A 12,062-nucleotide genomic window follows, 5' to 3' on the forward strand; every position below is an offset into this window, starting at 1 on the left:
CATATAACTTATACTAGGCCATACAAATAAATGATCACCACTCTGTTACTTAAATTCCAGAGTGTCTGCATAGTGTCAGCATGTCTCTTATGCCCTTTTGCAGAAGTGTTGCTCAATAGCTGTCTGTACCACAATGGCTATGTTTAGCCAACAGATGTTAACGAGACTGTGGACAGTTGGAACCAGAAATCTCTTATGTTGCAAAACTGCACATCTTACAGGAATGTATAAGTTATTGGTTGTTTTTGTATGTTACTCTATGTTCCATGTTTGCACCCATTTTTTGTACAGCACGGTGGGATATGTCGGCCCTTCATAAATACTTAGGGGTTGGAAGGGGAAAACATTATTTACTTCCTTGTTTTTGACAAAAAGTCACGCAATTTACCTGCCCACCCCTAATTTGCATATGCAAATTAGGATTTGGTTCGGCCAGGCAGAAAGATTCGACCGAATTGGAATTATGCTGAAAAAGGCTGGATTCGGTGCATCCCTAATTCATTTTGCACCTTCTCATGTCTCCCTGGAGCAGCTTTTGGGGGGGGGGGGGGGGGGGCAGGGTGTCGCAGACTCTGTAAACTGCTCTAATTTGATATATTTATTGATACATTTATTAGTCCCGCTGAGCAGAATTCCTAAGTTTCAGTTGTTATAATTTATAAAATAGATACAATAGTTGTCCAAATTGCTAAGAAAAGTAATATAGCTAATTGAACCAGGTCAGAGTCTGCGCCTGAATTGATGAGCTGCCAGACTAAAACATTAGAGACCTTAAACTTTTAAAATTTAGTAAAAATGGTTAAAAGGAAAATGGAAAAAAGTCTATAGTTCTGCTGTACTATCAGAAAACAACAGAACTGAAAAATTAAATGTTTGGAAGGTAAACAGCCCTTTTTAAACGTTTACATTTCCTGTAAAATATACATAGTACACCGCCACTTTGTTTATGCTTCAATTAATGCTTATATTCGACAAAAAAATGGAAAGAGGACATAATGGGGGAAGAGAGATTAAGGATATAGGTGGGAGAGAGTGAAAAAATCAGGAATAAAATGTAAGTATTTAAGAATATGGAAGTAAATTAAGAAATTCTGGGTTATAAGAAACATGTTTATACATTTATAAACTGACACATAATATTAGATACAATAGATACAATATATATGTGGTGGGATGTATTGGCGCCAGTATATTTGGGAGATACTCTGTATCTGTGGAGAATCTTGCAGTTGTAAACAACATTTAGCTCTACATGTAAAATCAAAGCAGATGCCTCTGCTGCTGGTCTAAGCTTACTTTTTAGAAATCTGTATGCAATCGATTTAAAAAAAAACAACACTTTTTGTATCAGTTACATTTGGAGAGCTAGAATGGTCAGTCCTGACTTTTCCTTGCACTTGCAGCTATTTGCATCAAAATGAAATATAACTTTACTATGTCAGACATTGACCCTTTCCAGGAGCGTATGGCTAAAAGTGCTAGCCTACACTTTTCCAAGTGATTACTGCTTGACAGCCAGTGGTGTAGTTTCCAAGGGAGCAAGAGGTGGAACTCAACCAGGATCTTCTAGGAGGTCTGCTACAGTGTGGCAGAAATTCCCCAGAGACCCCATGAGCCCTGAAGTACTACAGGGCATGTGTTGGGTGTGACAACACTGCTGACATTGCCAGCATCTGCTATAGCCTCCATTTTTGGGATGTAGTTGCAGGTGGGGAAAGGCAATTTAATCACCACAGTTATTCCAGAGAGAGCACAGTGACGGCCCATGCACCATTAACACTATAAAGTAAGTGATTTTGTTTATTATTTTATGTCCCTCTTTAGATTATCGTCTAAATCCTGTCCTGCGGAAGTCTTGTAAAGCTGACATACCTAAATTCTGCCAGAATATACTGAGCAATGCCAAAGATGACGCGGAATTTGAAGGAAAGGTTATCTCTTGTCTAAAACTGAAATATGCAGACCAGGTGAGACTCTCAAAAGTTGGGATCAGTTCTAAGCACCTTATAAATTGGTGCTTATTGTAGAGCGGAGTATGTAATTCTACTTTTTCCGCTGTTTTCCAAAAAATATTTTCTATTAGAAATATTTTTTATCAGACTTGAAATCTTTTAAAATAATACAGACATAGTGTAATGTCCCCAGCCCAATCCTCTGTTAAAGGGTACCTGTCACCCAGACTTAAATGGATTCTGTCATGATTTTTATGATGTAATTTTTATTTCTAAATTACACTGTTACTTCAAATAATTCACTCTACAATATAAAATTTAATTCCTGAACCAGCAAGTGTATTTTTTTTTAGTTTTAATATTGGTGTGTAGGCAGCATCTTAGGTAATTTTGCCTGGTCGTGCTCTCAGAAAGAGCCAGCACTTTAGGATGGAAATGCTTTCTGATTGGCTGTTACTTCACCTACTCAATGTAACTGAATGTGTCACAGTGGGACCAGGATTTTACTATTGAGTGTTGTTCTTAGATCTACCAGGCAGCTGTTGTTATCTTGTGTTAGAGAGCTGCTATCTGGTTACCTTCCCATTGTTCTGTTGTTAGACTGCTGGGGGGGGGGGAAAGGAGGGGTGATATCACTCAAACTTGCAGTTCAACAATAAAGAGTGACTGAAGTTTATCAGAGCACAAGTCACATGACTGGGACAGCTGGGAAACTGACTATGTCTAGCTTCATGTCAGATTTCAAAAATTAAATATAAAAAAAACAAAACTGTTTGCTCTTTTGAGAAACAGATTTCAGTGCAGAATTCTACGGGAGCAGCACTATTAACTGATGCGTTTTGGAGAAAAAAAACTATTTTTTGATTAAAACATCCATACCTGTTAAGGTATTTGAAAATTTCAGTTGTCATATATTGCCTGTCTCTATGCCTCAGGCATAGAGTTGGGGCAGTCATTTAGTTTTTACTTTCCATTTCACACCTCCTTGATGTCCCTGCACTACTGAAATGCCCTTTCCCTCCTCATTGCCTATAATTGTGTAGCCTGAGCATAGTCATTAGGTCCCCAATTCTAGTGCATAACCAAGATTTTGGGATGATGCAAAGCTAATCTTAATAAGTGTCCAAAAAATGACTCCTGCCTGCTTGCTATGATTGGAAATTACAAGACTTGAAGAGACAAAATGTATTAATTGATATTGTGTATATAAAGTTTGTTTTGCCTGACTAGCGCAATAGAAAAATCCGCGATGGAGTTTAGCCCTGATTCTTTTGATTTTGTTTTCTCTATAGCGTTTGTCACCTGACTGTGAGGATCAGATTCGTGTGATAATCCAGGAGACTGCCCTTGATTACCGACTGGATCCGCAACTGCAGGTTCAGTGCTCAGAAGAGGTATGAAACACTGTATAAAGTGTTGAAATGAAGCATTATTTGTAAATAAGGTTTTTAACAAGTGTAATCTTTGCAGATAAATATCCTCTGTGGAGAGGAGGCAGCAGCGCAAGAGCCTACTGGGCAAGTGGAGGAGTGTTTAAAAATGAACCTGCTGAAAATCCAGTCTCCTGGTTGCAAAAAAGTAAGGACTGATGTCATCATTAGTATTGTCCTTGTAAGGGTATTTTGTTTATTAAAATTGCTACTGTACCCTCCTCCTTTAGAATTAATAATGTAATTGATATTTCCTATGTATTCATAATATTCATATTTCTTTAAATAAGTATTCTTGGCATTTATCTTACCTTCCTTTTTTTAATAAAATACAGGAAGTCCTAAACATGCTTAAAGAAAGCAAGGCAGATATTTTTGTTGACCCAGTCCTGCACACAGCCTGTGCACTTGACATAAAGCATCACTGTGCCGCCATTCCTCCAGGCAAAGGACGCCGTGAGTATCTTCTGCTATATACAGTGTCTACACACCTAAAACAACTAGTTGTTTTCAGATAGATCATCAGAAATAACAACTTTTTCCAATGGCTTCTATTTTCTATGTGTCACTGTTTTTCTAGTATTGAAGTGTAAAGTGTCATTTTTCACATTCTAAAGAGGGTCGGGGGGGGTCGCCAACCCTTTAAACTGTTCTAAATTGATACATTTAGTTGATACATTTCTTATCTTTGTCCCTGCTGAGCAGAATCTCTAGGTTTCATTAAAGCTACGTGTTAGTAATGATACATTAGTTGCTAATACTCCAGAGATGCTGCTAACTAAACTAAATGTTGCAAAATTGTAAGTCTGCACCTGGATCACTGAGTTCCAGACTCACACTAAAAACTTTAGGGTCTGGCCATATGGGCGGATTCGGGGAGACAAATCTCCTCTTCTTTGCGGCGACTAATCACCGCAATCTGCCTTTCGTTGGCTAAAATGTAAATCGCCTTTGACAAGGCTTCCAATTTACTTTATAAAGTGCTTATGTGCTAATTTAATATTATAAATAAATAACGTTGATAATTAAATTCATATGCATACAGATTAGCTACTAATTCATTCCCAGTACTATAACAACTTTACCCAAAGGGGTTAATTTAATAACCTTATATTCCAAATAAAAAGTGCCACAGTGCTAAACAAGTTAATAGAGTTTCAAATTCATTGATTTTTTTAAGAAAAATTTTAGGTCACTCTGATTCCATGGAGAAGACAGGAAAAAAGAAATAAAAGCGAATTGCGAAACGCGCGTCGGCTCTTGGTTTTTAAACAAACGGTTTATACCATTTTAGTGTAATTTTGAGGGGGGTTCTCTTGCCTTTAAAAGGACTTTTGCTGGATAACGATATTATTGGTTCCTCTTAGCTTTGATTAAGGAGATTTACAATCTTAAACCTTACAATCTGTTTTCACTATATGTGCTCTGGGGTTTGTGTTTTTTTTTTTTTTTTTTTATAGAAAGTTAGCTCTCTACATTAGCTAGGAAAGATTAAAATTTGAGGACTGTGGGGTCCCGCAAGCAGCCAAATGATTAGATAGACTATACGGAACTTCTCCACCTACCTTTTATTTCTATTTTCCTGTATATTTATTATTTCTATTTTCTCCATGGAATCAGTGACCTAAACAATTCCTTAAACAAATCAATGAATTTGAAACAATATCAACTTGTTTAGCACTGTGGCACTTTTTATTTGGAATATAAGGAATATACGGTTATTAAATTAACCCCTTTGTGTAAACTTGTTAGTACTGGGAATAAATTAGTAGCTAATCTCTATACATATGCATTTATTTATCGACCTTATTTATTTATAATATTAAATTAGCACATAAGCACTTTATAAAGTAAATTGGAAGCCTCGTCAAAGGGTGGTTAATTAAATTTATTGCACTGGCACTTTGTAGAAGTAATCCTTTTGGTAGGAATAAGGAATAAATAAACGCTTTATTGCTGAGGATTGGTTCTCAGTGGTTTCCTTCTTTTTTTGTTAACGGGGGAGATCCTTTTTCTTTCTTTCTTTTTTCAACAAATTTTACCACACTCCTGCTTATTATAACCTTGGCACCGTGATATGTGGAGAGGGGCATTTTCATTTCCTCTGTACTCCACTGGAGGGCAGCATTGGTCAAAACATTAATATGCTTATATGCATGCACTTATGTTGCTTGTGTGCTGTAAATCACATTAGGTTTCTCAGGGTCAAATTAGATAGTAATAAATGTACATCTCTAATATGCTGTATATCCTGTGATTTAAATTGGGCTTCCAGAAGTATCAAGCACATCGTAAAGGTCTAAATGTTTTGCCCCTGTTGAGACCACTTTTGCTTTCATTGCTCTGCAGAGATGTCGTGTTTGATAGAAGCATTGCAAGATAAAATGGTACGGTTGCAACCAGAATGCAAGAAGCGCCTGCAGGACCGATTAGATATGTGGAGTTATGCAGCCAAGGTAAGTACAAACTGTTGCCTGTTAAGTTGAACTGACTTTACAATGCTGTGTATTACATAGAGCAGTTTTTCAAAAAAATCTGGGAGCCAGCTAGTAACATTATGGGGTAGAATTTTTCTCGCCTATTTGGTGGAGGGTCGATAATGGAAGCCAGTGTTGACGACACCCTGGGTACCTTTTAATTTGGCTACTTTTCATTTGATATACGCACTAAACAGCACTTTATAATTATATATAATTCATTTAAGAATTGGCCTGGTAATTGATCTGGGAATTGATTGGGTTTATATGAAATTGTTGACGAGTTAAAAGACCGGCACTGACTGCACTTCAACTTAAGTATTACTACTTGTATAGTAGTGAAGTAATTTACTACTAGATATAAAATTAGGTGTTACCAACGGGGTACTATTCTATTCGAATTTTTTAAGTACTGCCCTTCTGACGGTTGTCACCCACCGAGATCTTTTTTTCTTTTCTCTGTGGTAAAAGAGTTTCTTCTTTTTTTATTTTTCACAATATGTTTTTACTGTTTTTTCTTCTAGAGTTTTTAACAATTTCACAATGTTTTTTAAATTTTTTTTTTAATTCTTAAAATGCTTTTCTGCAAGTAATTCCGCCTCTGTTAATGGAAATTGACTGTGCACAGACTTTTTAGTTTCACGCAAAACTCATGTGCCACATGCTCCATTGAAATAAACATTTTCCTTCATTATGTCCCCATATATTCTGCTGGGGGGGGACATCAGCATCAAAATGATTTAGGTTCCGTATTTCCTGCTGGCTCAGCCTTAGAATATTTTCTGGCTGGTTTATATAGTTTTCTCCCTGTAATTGTTTCCTCTTTGCAGGTGGCCCCAGCAGAAGGCTTTTCTGAACTGGCCATGCAAGTGATGAATTCTCCATCCAAAAACTACATCTTGTCCGTCATCATGGTTGGAGTGTGCGTGCTCTTCTTTGGAGGTCTGTTCTGTGGTCGAATCACCAAGAGGATCGCACGAGAGATGAAGAACAGGTAGAGCACAGGACCCCTTGACATCCCTCAGCGAGTTGTGAGAAGTGGGTGCACCGATGAAGGGAGGGCGGACCGGTCACCATGTGTACAGCTCTCTCATGTGGCTCAATCCCATCTTCTTTCTCCCACTCCTTTCAGCACAGTGGAATTTGGAGGGATTAATTGAAGCAGAAGGGACCGCCTTCCCTGCTCTCACCCTCTCCATAATCCACCCAACACACCTCAGCTGCTTAATCATTATACTCCCCGTCCATTCCCATAAAACATGGTTACCTTGACCAGCTGCAGACTCTCCAGCTCTCACCAACCTCCAACCACTTCAGATGGCCTTCAGCCCCTTGCACAGCCTTCCTCTTTAACTTAGTGCCGTGTTGCTCTGTGAATTGTCTGGGGTTTTGTTTTGTTTTTTGTTCTTTTCCCTCCATTTTTTTTGGGAGGGAAAATAGGGTATTTTGAAATTTGCCTCCTGGAGCTGGAAGCTGCACCGTGGAATTCCTCCCCTGAACCCAACTTGAGGAGGGATTTATGATTGTGCACTTTGAGACGCTGCCTGAGCCTAGGCGTCTGCAAAGAAGAGTTTGTACAGACCAATTGGCTCCCACCTGCCAAAACCTAGTGAACACATTGACTGTCTTTACTGCTTCCTGCTCATCTCTATGAAAAACCTTTGATTCCCAGCAATGCGCTTTAGTAGCAAGATTTGCACACAGATCAGAGGTGGTGGTTGTATGATCAAAGCTTGCCCACAGGCAAATGCCTTTTTTAAGGGTGCAACTCATCCACGGTTTTTCTCCAGAGCAAAAAAAAAATCCTCTAATTCACATTACTCCGACTTCTCAAACCATGTAGGTTTTTACCCAGGTTATTGGTGGTTGTCTTCCATTTCAATGAAACAAAAGTCTGAACACATTTATTTTTAACATTATCCAAATTTTCACAAATCGTGTTTTAAAAATAAAAAAAAAATGGGTTGCACCCTTAAAACATTTGTCCTGCTTACCTTGTCTTTAACTCTTTATTTTGCTCTGTAGACTATTTGATTATCCTTCCAACTGCAAATACATTGTGAAAAATGTCTATAATATTTATGTGTTGCTGAGCTCTGATGAATTGTAGAACTGGGAATTGCATTGTCAGTGTGCTGGCCACTGAGGCTTCTGTACAGAACTGAAACTGTATCTCTCCTGTTTAACCCCATGGCTGCCAAAGGCTCTCTGTGAAAAACGGTTTCTGTCTCTTGCTTCTGTCGGCTTAAAGGAACAGTAACATGACTTTTTTTTTTATAAAAAATTAGTTTGCCCTTAACGGAAAAAAAAACCACCAGCACACATTTAACTTTACATTCGCAAAGACGTTATTAAGAAATATCTTACCGATACTCCGCTTGTGCTCACAGCTGTTGCAAATGCATTGATCTAGAAATGTGTCTGGTTGTAAAGTGTTTTACAAAACACTTTTCAACCAGAAGCAAATCTCAAGCACCAAATCACATAACATCATGGTGATATTTTCGAAGTCACTAAAGGCTACTGGTAGTAAACGGCCACATTCAAATGCCGTCAGGCCAGGTTTTAAATAAATCCCGTTGTTTTTATTAAGCTACATCCACACAAGTAGGGAAAATTCTTCAGACAACACTTGTTTGTGGCACAAAATGGCTGGCGTCACGTGTTTACGCTATTATTTGTGCATGAGGACTAGCGCCAGCTATACATACACATGTTTATCCTGTTTGGAGGCTGTGTATCGCCATGCTTTAACTGTTTTGGTGTGAGAAGGTCGGCAGTGAATGCTGTGATGCATAACCTTTTTAATGGCAGTATCAGAAAATACATAGCTGCTTTTCCTCCCCCAAAGCATTAGTATGTGATCACATAGAATTTCTTTAACTCTGTGTTCCTTATTTGCAACTTTTCTCCTCTACTCGAGGCAAGAAACTCATTGGTTTTACCTTTTAACTGTGTAAGAATTGTATGTATATCGCATTCTTTACCAAATTGCTTTATGGCCTTCCCTGCACTGTTTTTACTTCTAGCTGATGTTAAATTCCTAATGACAGTTCCTTAAATTATTGCAACCTCGGTGGTACACACACCACATTGCTTCCTAGTTCCAATGATCAGTATTGATATTATTTATTGATTATAGGATACAGGTTCTCTCTACATCAGAGCTGTGTTTTTCATTTTGAAACTGCTTAATAAAGGGAAAATAAACCATATCTGACTTTGATCAAGTTTGAGAGCATAACTTGTTGTGGTTCTACTATGCCTAATCTTCACTTTCCCAATTAATATGCTTCAGTTGAATTTGACAATTTTTCCCTCTTCTGCTGATGTTCTCTCCTTGTACAAGTACAATACAGTGCAGTCATTTTGGATCAAATGATTGCAGCTTTTAAGTAGAATGGCACTCCAACTTGTATGTTTACATCTAAAAATACAGAGAAAGTATATTGTGTACACACAATGAGCGGTTACCTGCATCTGTATCTCATAATGTAAATGAACAACTCTACTCATATGGTATATTTTCCCTTTAAAGGAATTAGTGCTTTTCTCAATGCTGTTTAGCGACAGGAAGTTAATAAAGTGGCGCCATCATGTGCCCTGTGGAATGTGTTTGGATTCAGAACTGAAGAAAACGTCAACTTCTCTAGGAAGGCTTACTAATGAAATGATTTCCAGACGACTTTAAATAAAAACTATAACCCAACTTTTATGTGTATTTACTGATGTACCATCTTACAAAGACATTAGTGAATGAGGGAAACAATCTTGCCACCAAATGCTACTTTAAAGCATAGTTCCTATTTTTATAGGGGTGGGATACAAGTCATCCTGTTCTCCACCCCACCAAGAAATATGTAGAATAATTAGGCAAACTATTTGCCACATTATTATATTGTTTAAATGGTAGCAACCCACCCCCCAACACATAAGCCACCTTGCAGCTATTTTATACCATAATTCGCATCTGGATGAACACAGAAGTTGTTGCTTCCAACAGGAGGAATGGAACATACCTGTGCTTGCATACAGTGGTGTGAAAAACTATTTGCCCCCTTCCTGATTTCTTATTCTTTTGCATGTTTGTCACACAAAATGTTTCTGCTTATCAAAAACCGTTAACTATTGTCAAAGATAACATAATTGAACACAAAATGCAGTTTTTAAATGAAGGTTTACGTTATTAAGGGAGAAAAAAAACTCCAAATCTACATGGGCCTGTGTGAAAACGTGATTGCCCCCCCTTGTTAAAAAATAACTTAACTGTGGTTTATCACACCTGAGTTAAATTTCAAAGGTTATAAAGCCATTTCTAAAGCTTTGGGACTCCAGCGAACCACAGTGAGAGCCATTATCCACAAATGGCAAAAACATGGAACAGTGGTGAACCTTCCCAGGAGTGGCCGGCCGACCAAAATTACCCCAAGAGCGCAGAGACAACTCATCCGAGAGGCCACAAAAGACCCCAGGACAACATCTAAAGAACTGCAGGCCTCACTTGCCTCAATTAAGGTCAGTGTTCACGACTCCACCATAAGAAAGAGACTGGGCAAAAACGGCCTGCATGGCAGATTTCCAAGGCGCAAACCACTTTTAAGCAAAAAGAACATTAAGGCTCGTCTCAATTTTGCTAAAAAACATCTCAATGATTGCCAAGACTTTTGGGAAAATACCTTGTGGACCGACGAGACAAAAGTTGAACTTTATGGAAGGTGCGCGTCCCGTTACATCTGGCGTAAAAGTAACACAGCATTTCAGAAAAAGAACATCATACCAACAGTAAAATATGGTGGTGGTAGTGTGATGGTCTGGGGTTGTTTTGCTGCTTCAGGACCTGGAAGACTTGCTGTGATAGATGGAACCATGAATTCTACTGTCTACCAAAAAATCCTGAAGGAGAATGTCCGGCCATCTGTTCGTCAACTCAAGCTGAAGCGATCTTGGGTGCTGCAGCAGGACAATGACCCAAAACACACCAGCAAATCCACCTCTGAATGGCTGAAGAAAAACAAAATGAAGACTTTGGAGTGGCCTAGTCAAAGTCCTGACCTGAATCCTATTGAGATGTTGTGGCATGACCTTAAAAAGGCGGTTCATGCTAGAAAACCCTCAAATAAAGCTGAATTACAACAATTCTGCAAAGATGAGTGGGCCAAAATTCCTCCAGAGCGCATGTAAAAGACTCGTTGCAAGTTATCGCAAACGCTTGATTGCAGTTATTGCTGCTAAGGGTGGCCCAACCAGTTATTAGGTTCAGGGGGCAATTACTTTTTCACACAGGTTTGGATTTCTTTTCTCCCTAAATAATAAAAACCCTCATTTAAAAACTGCATTTTGTGTTTACTTGTGTTATCTTTGACTAATAGTTAAATGTGTTTGGTGATCAGAAACATTTTGTGTGACAAACATGCAAAAGAATAAGAAATCAGGAAGGCGGCAAATCGTTTTTCACACCACTGTATATGTAGGAAGCAAAGCTCCTTGGAATTGGTTTTTGCTTTCCAAGATGTGGGGCTAGAACTGCTGTAGGATGTATTTCACTGCTTAGAAATACAATATAAAGTGCTTTAGTTCAGCCTCTAGAAGATGTATAACGGATAGTGAAGCAAATATAAAATGTCTCTGCGAAGATCTTAAGTACCTTTTACAGCTCAATAATATGTTGTACTCAAGGAATATCCTTGCAAAATCAGAGATCATATGTTTCTATACTGTCAGCTAAACCAGGGGGCGTAGGGAGAAAGATGGGCACATAATGGGCATATTTTATATGCTAGAACATTTTCTCTGATAGGTGGTCTGTTATTCTGAGACGGAAGATCAATTTCCATAAGCCACATATCTTATGTTAACCATCTTTGATCTTCCGTCTCTTTGACTTTACTTTAATTGAAATATTCAGGCAGTGAGGAGTTTTGGCTTTTGCTGGAGCAGTTACTCTTTCTTCAAGGCTAATGACACATTAGGTCACTGCTTGCACATGTGGATTGAAAAAGCTTAAGTGTATTTCAGGGCTGAAGTCTGCCAGTTCCTGGGGTGACTTTTACGGAGAGTCAGAGCCGGTGGCACAGGGGATGTCCGCTGTTTCTCTGGCAGAAATACAAAATGGAAGAAAACTGCTGTGCCACTAGGCTAAATTTTTTGTTATGTGGAATGTCTTCTTACCATGTGTTTCACTGACTTTTCCCTCTGGGCAACAC

The 12,062-nt window shown here is 38.4% G+C and overlaps 1 protein-coding gene across 1 annotated transcript in view; it reads left to right on the forward strand.

Moving 5' to 3' along the window:
• The window catches only part of glg1.L (golgi glycoprotein 1 L homeolog), a 58,623-nt gene extending 49,055 nt beyond the window's left edge, over positions 1–9,568 (forward strand). The window contains exons 21-26 of the mRNA XM_041590248.1: positions 1,825–1,967; positions 3,245–3,346; positions 3,423–3,530; positions 3,718–3,838; positions 5,732–5,838; positions 6,690–9,568. Of these exons, the coding sequence (XP_041446182.1) occupies positions 1,825–1,967; positions 3,245–3,346; positions 3,423–3,530; positions 3,718–3,838; positions 5,732–5,838; positions 6,690–6,857 (749 nt within the window). The 3' untranslated portion in view covers positions 6,858–9,568. The remainder of the gene's footprint in view (positions 1–1,824; positions 1,968–3,244; positions 3,347–3,422; positions 3,531–3,717; positions 3,839–5,731; positions 5,839–6,689) is intronic.
• Positions 9,569–12,062: the final 2,494 nt, after the last annotated feature.

Source organism: Xenopus laevis, chromosome 4L (genome assembly GCF_017654675.1).
Source record: "Xenopus laevis strain J_2021 chromosome 4L, Xenopus_laevis_v10.1, whole genome shotgun sequence".
Taxonomy (NCBI): Eukaryota; Metazoa; Chordata; class Amphibia; order Anura; family Pipidae; genus Xenopus; species Xenopus laevis.